Here is a 20,137-nt window from a genome sequence, read left to right as displayed (position 1 = left end):
CAGTATGAACTGAGGACATATTCATCACAAAATAAATTCTGGAAGCTCTACTAAGTTATTCTTCTTTAAGTAAATATATTATTTTTAAATGTTTGATTTATTAATTTTTAAGTAAGGGAAAAAAATATCCATTTCTTGAAAAATTCAATCAGCAGTATATTCAGGGGTTTTTAGGAGTGACTATTACTATTCTTTCTGATACTTTACCTCTTTAGCACCCTTTCGGCCTTTAACAGAACAAATGGAAAGGCAAAGTCGAGCAGCACGAGGAAGATCAGGAATGTATATATCGTAATTCAGCCATTCATTCCACCTATGAAAAATTTTAAAGAAAAAAAGAATTTACCAAAAAAGACTTTATCCAGACTATATAAATGATTCCTATAAATCACTAAGAGAAAGATAAATCAAATGAAAACTAGGTCAGAGACTGACTGGAACAGAAACTTTACAAGATCAAATCTAAATGGCTAATAGACATGAAAGAGTATCTGTCATCCAGAAAATGCAAAAATAAAAGATAACAGTATAAAGAGAATGGCTAAAACAATAAAGACTGATGATACTAAGGGGTGGTAAGGAGGTGCATTAACAGGAAATCTCATACATGCTAGGGGAGGTGTAATTTGTACAACGAATTTGGAAACCATAATCTACTAAAATTGATCCATAACTTGGCTCCATTTCTAGGTATAAAACCACACAAATGTATGCAATCCTGAACAGAATGCTAACAGAATTATATACAGTATCTCCAAACTTCAAAAAAAATCCTAATGTCTAACACTAAATAGATAAATGGTAGTATGGTCATGTAATGGCATACCGTATATCAATGGAAATGAACACTAGTTATTTACAATATAGATGAAATCTTATAAACATAATATTTACTGTAAGAAGCTAGGAACAAAAGAATATCAACTCTTTGAGTCCATTTATATAAAATTTAGAAACAACCAAAATTAATAGCATTAGAACAGTTACCTTTGGGGAGGAGAGAAGATTAACGGATTGGGAAGGAGCATGAGGAGGGGTTTTGGAATGCTGGTAAATGTTCTAATTCTTGACCAGCATAGTGGTTATATAAGTATTCATTTTGTGATAATTCACTGAACTATACAATCATGATTTGTATAATTTTATGCATTTGTGCTATACTTCGGTAAAAATAAAAAACAAATTCACTTATAGAAGATGGAAATAGAAAAATAAAATTAATTAATAAAATAAACAATTAAAATAAAAATTAATAAAATTAATAAAATTAAAGTTAATTTCCTATTATGATTAAAATTATATTTAATTACTCTTATGTATGATGTAGTTTCATTCAAAAGAGCCCATTAATTTAAATAGCCAGTAGATAAATAAAAGAAAAGATACATAAGGAGAAACTATTTAAATTTCAGAGTAACTACTTCACAGGTAGTAATAAAACTTGACATAACGAGAGGAAAAAAGTTACTACAAAAAGTGATCATAAAAATTATTCAAATTTTCACGATAAGTTCCCTTTAATTTATTGGATGTTACATGTGAAATTATGTCTATATTTGGTATACATACTTACAAAGAACCAATACAATAAGTAGTTCTTTTTTTTTTTAAATTAAAAAACATAGTAATGGCTAAGAATATGAACTCAGAAGTCAGACTGTATGGAGTAAAATCTTGTTTCTACTATTTTACTAAATGTGTAACCCTTGCTTTGTCTGTTTTCTCGTCTGTGAAATGGGACTAATAACAGCACCAACTCTCATACAGTTGTAGTGAAAATTAAATGAGATAACATACATAAAGAAATTAGAACAGTAACTAGTCCATATTAAAAGCTCAAGTGTCCATTTATACAGAGAAGACTTACATTTAAAATGGGGAAACTCAGCTAGAAGGAAATCTAAAGGGAAAGCAAACAACAAATGCAGGGAAAAGAAATACTGTAAGCTTTGTTAAGTTCATAGTAATTCAAGAAAAATTAGATGGTGTATCTCAAATATACCTAGTACTTTTTACCACATCGAAACCTTCTGAATTGCTCATAATTAATGAAAAATTTTCTACACACTTTTTAAGAGAACTGTATCTTATTAATGTATTCCAGTTGTACAGTACTGTGATAACCAACTAAAGCATGTTCTTTTCTTCTTCTAAAGTCCACACACACACACACAAACACGCACAACCCAATTAAGTTCTTTAGTTTTAAGCAATGGTTTTACATATATTCCAAATTTATTCTGATTTTGGGAGATAACTGGTAACATTTATATGGAAATCATAAAAAATATCTAATTTATTTAGCACATAGAAAGCACAGATTTGAAAAAATCATTTAATCTCATTAAGATTTTTTAAGATTCTATCTTTCTAATAACTTCATATACTTTTATCTCTATTTTTAAGTACAGAAAAGCTTAAAAATTTACTTAAGTCTTTATACTACTTCCATAGGGATTTTACCTTTTAGATATTCTTAAAGAAAAGATAATAAAACAGAAGTCCTTTCTAAATAGTTACTTTGATATATTAAAATTTTGACATTTTGATCTTATATCATTAAATAAATTTACCTTTTACTTTTCTAAAGTCTGTTTATTTTTGTTACTTGAAAGAATTAGGATAAATCTATCTAACATTATTTTGGGGTCTTTCCTTGGGCTTGCTGAACCCCTTAGGTTGTTGGTTTTATAGTTTTCACCAAAATTTGGAAATTTCTGGCTATTATTTCCTCAAATATTGTTTTTATGCTCCTTGCAAAAATCTCCCACTTAACCTGTGACGGATATGCTGTACGGATGGGAAACAAACTTTTGTTGGTCTAACAAAAATTTTAAAAGATTCTGGTGTTGTCTATTGCCACAGCGTAACTTCTAACCTGAATGATGTGCTTTCTGACCTATGATGGTTCAGGTGGGATGGCAATTATATTCCTTCTTCCAGGTAGAGAAGGCTACCATCTCTCTGAACTTTACCTATGGTCTAGAAGGGTGGCATCTCTAGCAATTTTATTACAAGACTAGAACTTTTTCCTGACGTTTCTAGAACTCAGTCTGAATTCATTATGAAACTTACTTTTGGAAGATCCATTAGTTAGCTCTACTGCTAGTCTAAAACATCTACTTTAACATTTAAAACCAACTTGAGTTCTCTTAAAATACTACTATATTCAGGCTGCTGCTGCTGCTGCTGCTAAGTCGCTTCAGTCGTGTCCGACTCTGTGAGACCCCATAGACGGCAGCCCACCAGGCTCCCCTGCCCCTGGGATTCTCCAGGCAAGAACACTGGAGTGGGTTGCCATTTCCTTCTCCAGTGCATGAAAGTGAAAAGTGAAAGTGAAGTCGCTCAGTCATGTCCGACTCTTAGCAACCCCATGGACTGTAGCCCATCAGGCTCCTCCATCCATGGGATTTTCCAGGCAAGAGTACTGGAGTGGGTTGCCATTGCCTTCTCCGACTATATTCAGGAATAAACTTTTATTCTCAAATGATTCTATAAAGAAAGGCAAAGAAATGGCAAGATGGAAAGTTGCTGAATTATACTACCTTTTTTATTTCTTCATTTTATCTAGGCAGTAATCATTTTTAAATGTTTCCAATAACTCCCCCTCCCACTAAGAAATTGATTTGTTCCCAAAGATTCTTTACTTGAATGTCATAAACATGTATTCTTGGGAGTGTTGTAAAGGAAACTGCCTCAGAGTAGTACAGCTCTGAAGTTATTTGCCAACTCTCACTTCTTAATGGAAAGGGAGTTTAAAAAAGAATAAAATGCAAGGTTTTTAGATCTACTGTAAGGAATCATCAGCACAAAACTACAACCACCTTCCGTTTTCTCAACACAATGAAAGAGAGAATCAGAAAAACTGTTCTGATAACATTTTAGAGAAAATAAATAAAGTGATCCCGGAATGAGGATACTTATTTGATGGAATGTCCTTATGTTCTATATTAAATGTCTGGGAATTATATATGACTTGCATAAAATTAATAATGTAAAATATGCTACTTTTATTTATTACACTGTTAAACACTAATATGACTTTTGAAAATATGAATTCATATACTTCCTTACCTGGGATTGGAACAAGGTACTCTTTGAGTGTTCACATTATCACATAAGGGTTCTCCCCCATGGTAGATACCTGTTCGAACATAAATCTAAGGGAAAAAAAAGTTATGTGTATACACATACATATACACATGCACACATACATACTAGACAAGACCAATATTAAACATTATCAAAACAATTTAACTGATATGAATGAGATAATCAACTAAAAGTTTTTTTTCAGATGTAGCTTTTCTGTTCTCTTTTTCTTCCCATATATAGTAAACTAATAACTGATGTAGATTTTTCACCAATATGGTGCTGCCTTCAACATAGGCCCACAATCCCTTTTTAGACCAGGTATGTAATTCAGTTTTTCAAATTTCAGAACAATAAATTGGTACATATACTAAATATTACTTAGTATTCTTAGCAATTAGAGCAGCACTTCATAGAGAAATTAATATTTCTACAACAAAACATATGGGTATTTACACTAAGTGGGATAAATAAAGATTATAAAAAATCTTGCTTCAGATTAGGTCAGGTTTTCCTGCCAAATGAATTCTATAAAAGTTTGGTTTTAAGAGCTTAGAATTATGGATATTAGAATTATTAGAATTACAGAAAAGGACTATAAACTGAGGTAGATGTTTTCTAGCCAACTGAAAACATACTGCAGGTCAACAGATTATGATATAGTTCAATAAAAAAGATTTATATAAAATAATTTATATCAATTATAAACAGCAACACTTGACCTTACCTTGTCAATGTCTCGAATATTTACATTCACATAGGTTGCACAAAGAATTTTTATTCTGAGTGCACTATTTATAACCCAAAGGGATTTTGTAGATGTTTCTCCATTCATATATGGCGTAGCTGTGGAGATGCGTCTGGAATACGATGGCATTGTAAAACAGTCCATTGGCAGTTGAGAGTAGAGGCTTTCTTTAGCCATCAGCATCAAATTGGGCATCCTCCCAAGCATTATACAGCTTCTTATATACTGTAAGAGATTAAGGTGGGAGGGGAGAAGCCATTTCTTGTAAGGTTTTCATTTTAAAAGCAAAGTGCAAGAGTATTATGAGAGAATTTACATACTAATCTGCAAAGGTAAAACAAATGAAACATTACAGATTTTTTTTTAGCAGTTGCTATATTTATAACATTTAAAATAATAACATTTGAGAGTCAGGTTATAGCACAGATAAGCCAAGCACCTCCTGGCATATAAATTGTATAAAAGAAAAGAAAAATAAAGGTCAGCTTTTGAGACTATAGTTCTACCTTCAACTGGAAAAAAAAAAAAAAGAAAAAGGAATTAAAAATAAGGATCAGGAGATACTCATTATGAAAACACTGTAGTTGTTAAAGGAAAAAGCAACATTATTTAGAAAGCCTCTGTCCTTCAACCTATTAAGTCATACTGATGTCAAATCCAAGAGCTGCTGCCCACTTGTTCTTTTGTCCTGACATTTCTTGAGAAACATTTCTTTAAAAAAATCACACACACACGAGGAGAGGAGACTAATAATTATGAAATATGTTTTAAAAAATATTAAAATGCATTGGTTTGAACTTTAAAATGATAATCAGGATAGAGATTTTTAATATAAATGCTACTGTACACCCCCAATCGCTCAGTAGGTGAAGAATTCGCCTGCCAATGCAGGAGACACAGGTTCAATCCCCAGGTCTGGAAGATCCCCTTGAGAAGGAAATGAAAACTCACTCCAGTATTCTTGCCTGGGAAATTCCATGGACAGAGGATCCTGGCGGAGGGGTTACAGTCCATGGGGTGACACAGAGTAGGATACAACTGAGTGACTAAGCACATACACACATAGCACTAGTGTACCCATATTACAAAAATCTATTTTCTTACCCATAAGCCCTAGTAGAATGTAAGCAAACTAAAAGCCAAGACCATGTCTTACTTGGTATTGTAAATCAGTACTTGACATATGCTTGGTACAAATATGGTTGCTTCTTATAGGTATTTAGTTAATGAATAGAAAAATAGAGTAGAGAAGTATTAACAGTACATCTTAATTAACTGTAGTTCATGGATTTTGAAATGTTTAATTCCTTCTAGTGCCACTGTTTGGAAAGGGATAAAAATCATTAAATGCCCCATATTTGGGTGTTAGTGTAACTGCCAATTTTTTATTTTTTTTTGACAAAGAACATTTACTTTATTGCTAATACTGCCTATTCAAATACAACAAGCCCTTTTTTGAAAAGTATGGCACGTGAAAAGCCTTTTGGGCAAGTTTCATGTTATTTAAAATTCCTATTGGCTATAAAGGTATTTCCACTTTAGAATTCGAGCTATCCAGAAAAAGCACATAATGCATTTTTTGTTAAACACCTGAAACATTATTATATCTTACCTCATGGCACAATTAAATCATCACCAAATCAAATGTTTGTATCTGAATAATGACATAACTATTGTTACAACTGTAAACTGTTACTCAGCTTACCCATATACACGTAGTCAGGTCCCTAAATATTAATTATATAAAATCTAAAAGAATAGCATTGGTCCTCTCAAATTTATCAGTCTCTCAAATAAAATATAGTGTAAAAAATAAGCTTATTAATGCTCTTTACTAATATTAATTATTTACGAATTCCCTGGCAGTCCAGTAATTAGGACTTGACGTTTTCACTGCCAAAACCAGGGCTCAATCCCTGGTCAAGGAACTAAGATTCTGTAAGCCAAGAGTGTGGCCAAAAAAAATCAAATTTTCAAAAACTGCATCCTAAATGCAGATACCAGTTCCCAATGTTACTAACTTTTAAATTTAAAATTAATATCTTTAAAACTTGTTACTCACCTTATACTGACTCAGAGGATATTTTTCTAGGAAGTATTCATCACATCCACACACTTTTAAAATATACTTGCCCTGATATTCTAAAACACAGAGTTTTAGTTGTTCAGATGATAGCAACATACTTCGAGTTTTTTTCCTGATTGCTTCAGCAATTACTTGTTCTGGCACATAGTCATGGTTGATTTTCAGAGTATACTTCTGTTTGTCATTATTTGGAGAAACTATTACCCAAATCACCACTATTATTTGCCCTATAATTGAAAAATAATATTAGATGCAATCACCACATATATTTCATTTTTTAAGAGACAAGTTTCAAAAAGTATGCAGTACCATTACTCTAACCACAAACAGAAATGACTTATAATCAACCATAATTAAATACAGGTAAATGTCAGGTAGAAAGAGCAAATCTTCAAATCTGATAGGGCTGACAAAACATGTTCCAACCTCATGTTTTAAGGCAAGCACACAAAACTGTGACTACTGTGTGTTGCAAGTATCTGAGACCAAGCTAATTTCCATTCTAAACTGCATGACATACTTCATAGATACAACCCCTGTGAAGAGTGATTCATTATGGAATCAAAGGTTCAACAGTACTTTAAGTACAAATGTGTCTCGTAACTATGGGGAAGAACCATGGAGACTTAAAAGAAAGATGCTGAATCAGAATGAGAGAAAAGATGGGGGAGGGAATGGGAAGAAAATAAATTTTCTAATTTTTTCCTTTTAAGATTAATGAAGTATAAAGCTGGGGGACCAAGAAAAAGAAGATGAAAATGAAAAGATTAAAACTATGTTGGAGTGGCCAAGGTATACACAAGTAAAATTCTTTCAGATTTTCTATATGTTGGAAAATTTTCATAAAGAGTATTAGGAAAAAATGAAAAGATCATTCCATTTTAAAAACTATGCTAATGTAGAAATGAATTTTAAATGAAGATCTTATGCTAAACTACTTTGAATAATATGGCTGAAATAGTAATAAGATGCCTTAATTTATTCTGATATAATACTATGTTTAATAAGTAAACCTATTCTATAACTTTCCATTAAAAACTTCACTTTGTTACCTTGAAAAACACAAATGTTTATCTGATACAATGATATTTTCATTTCTAGAACAATGCAGTTTAAATACTCTCATGTTCACTTAACTCTAGAAACTGATATACTGTCAATAGTCAAGTGATTATTATCACTCATTATGATCAGAGTTAAACACTGCATCTAACATTTACTTTTTCTTTGCATATAGTAAGAATGTGTTAGCTTTCTCCATAATTTCATAAAATATTTCTATTTATAGTTGTTTTTATTTGTAAAAATATAATTAGCTGTAATTCTGTTAACAGTGAATTTGAAATTCAATGTTTTCTTTTCAGTTTTATTCTAAGATAAACAATTCACCAAGGGATCAGGCACCACATGCACATATTCATTCACTCAATCAATATTTATTGCATACAAGTTGTGTACTTGGCAGTCAACTATGTCTTGTCAGTATAAGCAGCCCCTGCCTTCAAGAAGCTTATCATCTAGCCAGGACAAAAGGACTGTATAAAGATATAGGTACAGATAGAAGTTTTCATTACAGTGGCCATTTATGGTAGATAAATAATTTTCTTACCTTTATCCAATTTATTATATATGTGCTTTGGCAGTTCTGGTGAAGATTCTACATTTGGAGGATAAACATACATTGCTCTACTATGAGGTGAATTAAGATCCCTAAGATCTACAGCTTCTTTACAAACATTGAGAATATTTCTTCGGAAGTCCTGTACTTCTGGATCTTTAACCATATCGAATTCACACACTGGCATGCCGATAGCAAAACCTAAAATGATATAACATTCTGTTAAACACACAGTAAGACCATGCTTGTTATAAACAAGGAACTTGGTAGATATGGACGATCACAATAAAGAATTTTCTGTGTTAGTAAAATTTTTGATGAATACATATAGTAAGAATTGACAAAATCTCAAATATGTTTAATATATAAAATGTGATATGCTCAGTAATTTGGAGCAAAAGTAGCAAACATTATTCATTATCAATTATTTTTTAAAAAACAAAAACTGGATATAACAAATATAAATCATCTCTCATTCCTTCATATGATACTTTTTAAAGAAAACTTTACAGACTAATACCAAGGTGTTAAAAATAGTTCCTTAGCCTAGCGGTCAAAAAATACTTTAGAATTGTAATGAGTTTTATTTTGAAATCTATTTAACCAGTTCAGACAAAATATTTTATTAATGAGAAAACAGCTAAGCTTCATAGTTATTTGCATTTAGAATGGGACAATGCCATTTCAAAATTTTATCATACCAATTTCTCGATTGAGGATCTTTTCTTCACGGTTGCCTACTGGTTCAATTACTTTTAAAAAGGGTTGAAAAAGCCGAAGGTCACAAAGTCGTCTTGTTTCATCAAAAAATTCTTCCCTTTCTGCTTCTTGGGTAACACTTACGAAAATGTAAGAAGATTCATCTTGAAGAAGTTGATGGAGAGGGTATTTTCTTGCTTCTTTAAATAGTTCATGCTTTATAGTTATTAACGTAGCCTCACGGAGGCATTCTAAAGTCACTATCATCCCATTTGGTAGTAAACATTCTACTAGGATTCTTGGGGGCATCAAATGGATGCCCCACAGTTCACCTGATGATGGTCTTGGAGGCATTGTTCTGATCCTTTACAAGTTTTACATATAAAAGTACTTTAAGGAATTATATGTGTTGCTGTCCCAAAGCAGAAATCTAAATCAAAGAAAGAAAAAGTATGTTAAAGGAGGGACCATCAAAGAATACACTTATGGCATTACTAAATGTAAAATTTCATTTTCTGTAGTTTGAAATGATTAGAGTAAGTAATTATAGTTCATCTTATTGTTCCTAATTAGGCTAAAAGAGGGCTTCCCTAGTAGCCCAGAGAGTAAAGAATCTGACTGCAATGCAGGAGAGACCTGGGTTCGACCCCTGGTTTGGGAAGATGCCCTGGAGGAGGACATGGAAACCCACTCCAGTGTTCTTGCCTGGAGACTCCCCATGGACAGAAGAGCCTGGTGAGCTACAGTCCATGGGGTTGCAAAGCGTCAGACACAACTGAGCGACTAAGCACAGGCTAAAAGAATTGATTACAAACCAGAAATTAGAAAAAACAATTACTTGCATTTAATCACATTTAATAAATTCATTCAATAAAAAATTCTTATTTGAATGGATTTTTAAGGTCAAATCTTATCAAGACAGAGCTGGAACTATGGAGGGAATAAACAGTAAGCTGCAATTGAAACAAAATTTCCATTATATATCATTCTTTTCTATTTTATGGAACAGAAGAATTTGGTCTGGAAACGACCTTTTAGACCATGGGTCACTGTTCTTATTTTAAAGATGAGTAAAGTAAAGGCTTTTAGGCAAGAATAATGAAATTGCAAACCCACTCCAGCATTCTTGCTTGGAAAATCCCATGGACTGAGGAGCCAGGCAGGCTACAGTCCATGGTGTAGCAAGAGTCGGACACGACTTAGCAACTAAACCACCACCACTGTTTTTATTTTAAAGATGAGTAAAGTAAAGGCTACAGAAGTCAAATCCTTTTCCTTTTACACTACTACCTCTACTCTGTGGTAACTAGAATTTACACAGTTTAGTATTTTTTTCTTTCTTAAGAAGAAAAATCTTTGTAATTTCCTTTTTTTGTATTGATTATTATCTAAGCAATACCTTTGATGATTCTGTCTTTAAGTATAATTTAGTTATATATTCAGTGTAATAAAAAGTGTCATCAATGCATTTTCCTTGAGATAAGATGATTAATTTGCAATGATCCATCCCTTTTACCAAAAGGTAGCAGTGTTAGTTGCTCAGTCGTGTCCGACTCTTTGCGACCCCATGAACTGGAGCCTGCCAGGCTCCTCTGTCCATGGGATTCTCCAGGCAAGAATACTAGAGTAGGTTGCCATTCCCTTCTCCAGAGCATCTTTCCAAACCAGGGATCGAACTTGGGTCTCCCGCACTGTAGGCATATTCTTTACTGTATGAGCTACAGAAGTCCCACGTAGCACAGTTTTATTTCTTGTGGTTTATATTTTGTTATACAGTAAGCTAAACTATAGAACTATAAGAAAAAAATAAGGTTAGAGATATTAAGAAAATAAAAAAGAAATAAAAATTAAGCCAGAGGAATGATTCAAAAAACCCCAGACAACTTACTGTATTCAATTACTCTATCAGGCACTGTAGACAATAGCTATAAATGACACTATTCACCAACAATGTATTGGTGCTGTCCCCAGGACCATGTTAGGTACTAGGAATATGATGATGAATAAGACAGGCATGGCCTCTGCCCTCACAAGACAACATCAAGAGTGTGAAGGTTATGTGTATGTGGGTGTGGGGTAAAAAATTCACACATATAAAACAGGAAAAAAAAAAAGCTCTCATGAAGAAGTACCAGGTGCTTATAAAAGCACATACAGTGGTCACCTAACTTAATGGAAGTTGGAATGAGGCAGTTTTCCATAGAAGGTAACATATAAACTAAATTCTTTAAGGATAAGCAAGAGTGGAACAAACACAGTGAGAAAGAGGTGAAGAGCAGGATATACTTAATCCAAAAACTATCTCTGACTCCTTTATTTCCTACAAGCCAGTATCTAATTCATCAACAAATTGCGTTAATTCTATATCTTGCATTTCTTAATGTCTTGGGTCAGCCCACCACTATTTTTTGTCTGGACCACTGCAAAGGCCTAAATTGTCTAACTACATCTACATTTGCCCCCTACAATTCCTCTTTCTCCGCACACCCTATGAAACCTAGAGAGAGCAATAGGATCTACTTTGATTAGACTTTTTTGCAGTGTCCATTCTCAGTCACAAATAAGTGTTTATGGTATGCTTCAGAGTTTTAACACATGAGGAAGATGAGGAGTAAAATAGCAGAAATTTCGGGCCCTCTCCCTACCCCTGGAAATACAGAGATCAGTTGAAAGACAATAAGGAATGTACATATTTTTTAATATTTGAAAACATCTTCTTCAAATTTATACGAGACTCACCGAGGTTATAGGACTTAAAATATAATTATCCTATTCTCTATACTTTTAAAAGAAAATTCATTGGCTAGTAAAAAAAACAGATGGATCAATCTGAGAGCATAATTATAGAAATCAGTTAGGCTATGATTTTAAAAAACATACAAAAAAATTTGAAGAATGCAAGGGGAAATGCCAAATGATTACTTTTAAGTGATGATCTGCCTGCAGAAAAAAGTTCAAATAAAAACAAAACCAAACCACAAACCATACCAAAACAGCAGCTGTGTTTACAGTTTTCTTTGTTGAATGGCACTAACAGGTCTATGTTATGGAATCATGAGGGCAACTATTTTATATAATAAATAACAACTCCCAAAGTCCCATATGTTTCCTAAGAATTAGCGAAAGAGAAGTCTAGTACCCAAGAGATCACTGATTCTAATCCTTATTCTACTTTAGTATATTTATGGGCAATTAACAACTATGAAATACTGAAGACACACCCTTCTTATTAAGAGAATAAATGTGATCACAGCCATAAAATACTGGGAGATCCTGGAAAGCAGGCACTGGTCCACACTGGTAGTACTCTACAGGAGGGAGAGGAAGCTAACTTTCTTATTTGTCCTCTTACCCCAGGCCTTATTCTGTTCAAACCATCACCTCAGAGCTCACAAGAATAGAAGTGTAGAAAAAACAAATGGAGCTAACACTTACTATTTAGTATATATCTTACACTTACTATTTAGTATATATCTTGCACTTACGCATGTAATAACCCTTTTGGGATAAGTAATAAACATTTTACATATGAGAAAACTGAAGGTCAGAGAAGTAAAGTTATTTGCCACCAGTAAATATTAAATATTTTGAATCCAGGTCTACATGATTTCAAAGTGCACATTACAACCATACTGTTATTTGGACTTCAGTTATGGCAGGAATATTCACTGGTGGTGAATAATGGTGAATAAAAGAACAGGCTCTGAAGTTACACTGGATTCAGATTCTGTCTGCCTTAGTTAATAGTTGTATGGCCTTAAGCAGTTCAATTCATCTCACCAAACCTTATATCACCACCACCACCACCATTCTGGCCCCCTGCCCCAATTTGTTAAGTTGGGATAATAACATATACTTCATCAGACCATGGTATTGATGAGGTAATATATGCAAAACATGTAAGCAAAGAGACTGGCACACTGTAAGCACCCAAAAAATGTTAAATATGATTAACAAACCTGTCAACTATACCTATAGTATCTTTTCAAGTTTTTATGAATTATTCAGGACTGGTATCAGTTAGTGATGGGAAAAAGGGAACTGGGTTCTTTTACAGAGGGGGGGGCAAGTAAACAAGGAGTTTCAGCTTCACAAAGCAGTACCAGAGTCAAGTGCTGAAGCCTGAGGGCAGAGCTGGAACTGCAAGACTCAAAGATGAATTTGGAATAGTACTGAGTGGCTCAGATGCTGGGATTTTTGCAACTGTGGCTTGTTCCCCAGACCCCAGGTATCCCTATTTAATTGGTACAGCTATTTACAGCTTAGGTGTGAGGAATCCCTGGCTTCATTGCCCTTTTTGGAGAAATACTTGTTTGTGCCAGGTTCTAGGTTAAATAGTATGAAAACGATGGTAAATAGATGCTTTCTCTTTGGTTGTTGAGTTTGTTGGGGAAAGACAAGACCCAGGAACAACTTTAACAATGGAAAATTGTTATAAGGCAGAATAGGAACTTCGGAAAAGTCACAAGAAATCTCCAACTGCCTGAGGAGGCTAGGGAAGGCATCAGGGAAGTTTATGTACAGCATTACAGATTAATAGAGATTTTGTAGAGAAGTGGCTTGGACATGGGACAGCTAGGTGAAGAAGGTGTTTTAGACAGCTATAAAAGTGTGTGTGCAAAGACCATGAAAAAAATGCGGCCTTTACCAGCAATACAAATTTGACTTTTTTTTTTTACTCCTTGAGTATGAAATGCATGGGAATAGGTAGGATATGTGATAATGAAGGAGGATTGAGAGATACACAGGGGCAAAAGTGGACAGACTCCATGTTAAGGAGTTTGAATTCTATGTAGTATACTCTAAGTAAAAGGGAGCCTCTAAGTATTTTGAACAAAAGAACAACATGACATTTTTTCATGATTTTTAAATTCAGATTTCTTAAAAGTTTTGTTTTCAAATAAATGATATTATCAAATAAACATTCAACCAAGATGTAAAAACACACCTTTAAGGACAAAATATGCAGCAGAAATGAACAGCAGAAAATAGTCTCAGACTCTTCACTGTCACTTGACTTTTATAGCAAAAGGTTTCTTAATTCAATAGGCAATTCAGTATTTGGAACACCTGACGTGCACTCTTACAGCCAAAAAGACAATGACATTATGACAATTTGGTTTTTAACTCCTTAACTGAAAGCTTTTCTCCATTTATATTAGAATGGTATTTCCAGATTTTATCATTTAAGACAAGAGTTGTCCAACTATGGTCCACAGGCTAAATCTAGCTAACCCCCTGCTTTTGTAAATAAAGTTTAATTGAAACACAGCCAAGAAACCGTGTTTACGTACCATCAATGATGCTTTCGCACAAAAACAGTCGAGTTGAGCAGGTGCTACAGAGACCATGTGGCCTGCAAAATCTAAAATACTTACTATCTGGCCTTTTACAGAAAAAGTCTGCTACCTCTGAAAACATGTCAGAATTACTTGATATCAACTAGAGAATTTTCTAAATGTACACTGGCTAATAAGTCATCCCAACCCTGCCTTTGCAACCTCAATCCCACACTTTCAATCTAAATATTTTGAAAACAAAGAGATTAATGTTAAGCCAGTCAAGTTAAAATCTTAAAACACTAAAGTACTTATTAAGTCACCTAATTAATGTTCAGTAGCAATTTTCAGTGTTAGGAGCTCACCCATCTGATATAGACGTTTTTGTGAAGCACTTCTAAAGGTATTCCTAAAGGTTGTTATTCTTACACTTCTTTATTCCAACAGTCTGCCTTCTATCTCTTCACATACTGACAAAGACTAAAAATGTTCCCTAGTTCTTTTAACCCCAATTCCTTTAACCGTAATTCAAGTGAGATAGCTTGTTGTCTTCTCTGCCATCACTGGATGTATTCTTTTGCTGATAATATTCACCTCGAAATGCAGCAATTAACATCTAGTACAATACTCTACAGTCAATATCATTAAGGCAGAGTACAGATAACTGTTAGTTAACTGTGAATTATAAGTCTATATACACTGGCTAAGATAGCAGAGACTTTCTAACTTAAAATATACATAAAGCATATCTTATATATTTTAAATTTTAATTTCAGAAGTATATTATGTTTAAAAATTATTTGTTTCTAAAATATCAATGTTACATCTACATCAGAAAATCATTAAAAATAAGAAAGCTATTTTGTTGGTAGAGTCATTGTGGAGAACAGTATAGAGGTTCCTTAAGTAACTAAAGATAGAGCTACCATATGACCCTGCAATCCCACTCCTGGGCATATATCCAGAGAAAAGCATGATATAAGGGTACGTGCACCCCAATGCTCACTGCCATCCTGTTAACAATAGCCAACAGCCAAGGCATGGAAGCACCCTAAATGTCCATCGGCAGAGAAATGGATAAAGACGACGTGGTACAATATCACTCAGACATTAAAAAGAATGAAATAATGCCATTCGCAGCAAGATGGACGAACCTAGAGAGTGTCATACTGAGTGAAGTTAAGTCAGATAGAGAAGGAGAAATATTGTGTGACATCCCTTATATGTGGAATTGAAAAAGAAATACAAATGAACTTACAAAACTGAAAGAGACAGACTTCAAGAACAAATTTCTGCTTGCCAGTGGGAAGGGATATTTAGGGACTTTGGGATGGACATGTACACACTGCTATATTTACAATGGATAACCAACAGGGATCCACTGTATAGCACATGGAACTCTATTCAATGTTATGTGGTCAGCCTGGATGGGAGAAGGGTTTGGGGGAGAATGGATACATGTATATGTATGGCTGAGTCTCTCTGCTGTTCACCTGAAACTATCACAACATTGTTAATTGTCTATACCCCAATACAAAATAAAAAGTTCCAAAAAAAAAAGCTATCTTGAAGTATACACTTGCAAATTTAGGGGATATCTATACTGACTCTACAGTAGCTTAATCACCTTATGTGTGCTCGGTCGCTCAGTTGTGTCTGATTCTTTGTAACCCCCTGGATTGTGGCCTGCCAGGCTCTTCTGACCATGGGATTTCCCAGGCAAGAGTACTGGAGTGGGTTGCCATTTCCTTCTTCAGGGGATCTTTCCGACCCAGGGATTGAACCCACATCTCCTGTGGCTCTGGCAAATTGGCAGGTGGAATCGTTATCACTGAGCCACCTGAGAAGCCCAGACAGCCACAATCTGCTAAAACAGGCACCTTGTATTTTATAGATATATATACATGTCCCACAAATACAGAAGCTGCATAAATGCTGAATGACCAAAGGTTTTACAACCATTTTTTATAACTGATACATTTAACATGTTATCTGATTTAACTAACACATTAAGAAATGTGTATCTACTTAGACATATACTGACAAGATATTTTCCACCCCATTCTCAGACAAGTCAATAGGAAAACATTAGTTTTGTGGCTAACTCAGTTGCCAAAGTTACATCTCAGCTGCATCTATTCACTTATAAACTGGAAAATAAGCTTTTGTTTTTAAAAAATTACAAATGAATCTTTAATTTATTTAGAACAAGATAACAAAAACTTGCCTCTACATTTGCTACAGAAATAACATGACTAAAATCTCAATAATTCCATGGTCTGATTACTCTAATATTTACTTTCAGAGTTAATTACTTCCTTTCTTAATGTCAGTCAGCTTCTTACATGTATTTCTGTAATTGTACCTTAATATGTTATTATTAAAATTATCTACATCCATGTTAGACTTCCTGATAGACCATGAACTTTTCCAGGATAGGGTTTTTATTTGGGTCACTATAATCTTAGAGCATAAATGAGTAAGTGGGAAAACTAATATGTTGAAATTATCCCAGGGAAAATGTAACAAGGGCCTGAACAAAAAAGTGGTAGCAATTAGTAAAAAGCAAAAAAGAGATAAATGAAGATACCTTGTAAAGGAAAATCAAAAGCACTGAGAGACCAACTGGATTTGAGGGATAAGAAGAGTAATTTTAAACATTTCACTGCAGAGACTACGTGGGCATGGGAAGCAAGTGTCTTTTAGTACAATTATTCTGAGTCCCAGTTAGGGCTTCTAAAATTCTCTTCCTCTAAAGAGTCACTGAACTGTTGTTGAAGTGAATCCAAAGGCACAGCTGTAATATACACTAGCTCTGGAAGGATGCATATAATCTATTTCTTTCAAAGTGCTGTCCTTCATTGACCTTTGTATGCAGATGATGAGAAAACAGATCTAACATTCTTTTATTAAGAGAAAATCAGGTTGGAAAATCAAGTTCTCATGACTAGGATATAGAAAACTTAAATTCCTTTACAAGAGAATGCAATTCATTTTCACTATTAAATGTGTAGTGCTATAAAAAAGGTGTTATGACACTACATTTCAGAGATTTAATGCATTATATAAGATGTGCTTAGTCGCTCAGTCGTATCCGACTCTGGGACCCCATGGACTGCAGCCCACCAGGCTCCTCTGTCCATGGGGATTTTCCAGGCCAGAATACTGGAGTGGGTTGCCATGCCCTTCTCCAGGGGATCTTCCCAACCCAGAGATTGAACCCAGGTCTCCTGCATTGCAGGCGGATTTTTTTACCGTCTGAGCTACCAGGGAATTCTCCAGGCCAGAATACTGGAGTGGGTATCTGTTTCCTTCTCCAGGGGATCTTCCCAATCGAGGGGAAGATCCCAGGTCTTCCTGGGATCGAACCTGTCTCCCACACTTCAGGTGAATTCCTTACCGACTGAGCCACCAGGGAAGTCCATTATATAAGATAAGCGTTCCCTAACATGAGGTCCACAAACAGGTTTAGGAAGGGTTTTGCTAATGGATTTTTAAAATAATGACAACATCTAGGTCAACAATATCTATACTGATACAGACTTTTGATTATCGATAAATATGAACAAGAACTTTAAAGGGGGTTAAAAGAATCCAGTGTGAGAGCCAGAATCAAATGTGATAAACAAACATAAAAGAAATTAATAAGGTAAAATAGAGATTAATAAATCTTGAAATCTAAGAACTTGATCTCAGATTACTGAATTATGAATTTTCAAATTTTATATAGATAAATGAAGAAAAAATAAATCTCAAAATATAGTACTAACTTCCCTAATCTGAACTTATAAAAATTCAAATTTTAGTGACAGGATAAATTAAAATTGCCTAAAATTTAAGCTCAAAAGGAACTAAATATTAACAGAGGTGAAAATCAGAAGGACAAGATTATGAAGTAAATATAGTTAAATAATGTGGAAAACACAATAAGAGATATTTCGTAGTAACATACAGTTTAATAGGACAAATGATTCCATAGTGACGTAGCTTTCCAGGAAATATTTTTCTTATCTTTGTGAGGGAGTCAAAACAGATTATCATAGCTGCATATAAAAAAGCAGCAGGCAGTCAGAAATAAACTGCAAATCAGGTAACTCTATAAATCCCACTTACTTTTTCAGATCAAGATAGCCATATTTGGTTAAATTACGATTTTGAAATATAGAACTAAAAGAATGACTAATACTTCAAATAAAAATACATTAATAGTTTGCCTTGTTTTTCTAGTTGTAGAAAAGAGTAGTGAATTCTAATTCTTTGATTTCTCTTTATTAATCAGGCTGCTGCTGCTGTTGCTAAGTCACTTCAGTCGTGCTACCTTATGACTAACAGCAAGCACTGGTAAGACACGTGGACAGCATTAGGGGTACCTCCTTCTGCCCAAAGGGAAGAGCAAAGCTAACCATTCCATAAAGAGAATCTAACCAGGACTTAAGCCTTAACATCTTAACACCTGTAGCAAATGAGTAGCAAAGGAACCAGAAACATTTTAGAAACCTTTACATTTTTTCAATTATGCTATTATTCAGTATTTAGTAGCAAAAAGAACATATATGAAACCAGTCTTGTTCTAACAGCAGAGCAGAATGGTCAAAACTGAGGGTTTTGCTTTGATTCAGATTACTACTCCATCACCCTCAGCATTACTGACCTTACGGAGAACTCTCTAATTACTAAGACTTCCTCAGGAAATTTCGGGTAGTTCCTTATTAGCACCAAGTGAAAAAAAAATAGTTACTACCTCATAGTGATGTATTAGAATTAAATAAGATAATACATATTAAAAAATCCTTAGCATAGTTCTTGGAACATAAAAATTCAATAAGTTTCCCCCTCTCTTATCTATAAGATCAATGCTATCTAGGTCCATGTCCAGAAAGGGACAGAACTTTATTGTTTCAGGTCTAGTGTAAGAAGATGACCAGTTCAGTTCAGTCGCTCAGTCGTGTCCGACTTTTTGTGACCCCATGAATCGCAGCACGCCAGGCCTTCCTGTCCATTACCAGCTTCCAGAGTTTACCCAAAGTCATGTCCATCGAGTTGGTGATGCCATCCAGCCATCTCATTCTCTGTCGTCCCCTTCTCCTCCTGCCCCCAATCCTTCCCAGCATCAGGGTCTTTTCCAGCGAGTCAACTCTTCGCATGAGGTGGCCAAAGTATTGGAGTTTCAGCTTCAGCATCAGTCCTTCCAATGAACACCCAGGACTGATCTCCTTTAGGATGGACTGGTTGGATCTCCTTGCAGTCCAAGGGACTCTCAAGAGTCTTCTCCAACACCACAGTTCAAAAGCATCAATTCTTCAGTGCGCAGCTTTCTTCACCGTCCAACTCTCACATCTATACATGACTACTGGAAAAACCACAGCCTTGACTAGACGGACCTTTGTTGACAAAGTAATGTCTCTACTTTTTAATATGCTGTCTAGGTTGGTCATAACCTTCCTTCCAAGGAGTAAGCGTCTTTTAATTTCATGGCTGCAATCACCATCTGCAGTGATTTTGGAGCCCAAAATAATAAAGTCTCTCACTGTTTCCACTGTTTCCCCATCCATTTCCCATGAAGTGATGGGATCAGATGCCATGATGTTAGTTTTATGAATGTTGAGCTTTAAGCC

General features: G+C 34.4%; 1 protein-coding gene across 3 annotated transcripts in view; it reads right to left on the bottom strand.

Annotated features, from left to right (window-relative positions):
• Positions 1 to 20,137, bottom strand: part of PIK3CA (phosphatidylinositol-4,5-bisphosphate 3-kinase catalytic subunit alpha) — an 86,502-nt gene that overhangs the window by 21,894 nt on the left and 44,471 nt on the right. For 2 of the 3 annotated variants that reach the window (XM_081570969.1, XM_081570971.1), the window contains exons 2-7: positions 9,246 to 9,673; positions 8,536 to 8,745; positions 6,903 to 7,153; positions 4,820 to 5,065; positions 4,075 to 4,160; positions 208 to 313 (exon numbers count right to left, since the gene is read on the bottom strand). In XM_081570969.1, coding sequence (XP_081427095.1) covers positions 208 to 313; positions 4,075 to 4,160; positions 4,820 to 5,065; positions 6,903 to 7,153; positions 8,536 to 8,745; positions 9,246 to 9,597 — 1,251 coding nt within the window. In that variant the 5' untranslated portion in view covers positions 9,598 to 9,673. Of the gene's footprint in view, positions 1 to 207; positions 314 to 4,074; positions 4,161 to 4,819; positions 5,066 to 6,902; positions 7,154 to 8,535; positions 8,746 to 9,245; positions 9,674 to 14,537; positions 16,586 to 20,137 lie in introns of those variants that run through there. The other variant, XM_081570970.1, reaches the window with a different exon arrangement.

This window comes from Giraffa tippelskirchi, chromosome 2 (assembly GCF_054371585.1).
Source record: "Giraffa tippelskirchi isolate mGirTip1 chromosome 2, T2T-mGirTip1v1.2.pri, whole genome shotgun sequence".
Lineage (NCBI taxonomy): Eukaryota > Metazoa > Chordata > Mammalia > Artiodactyla > Giraffidae > Giraffa > Giraffa tippelskirchi.
Note: the sequence above shows the minus strand (reverse complement) of the source record. Positions and strands in the feature narration are given on the sequence as shown.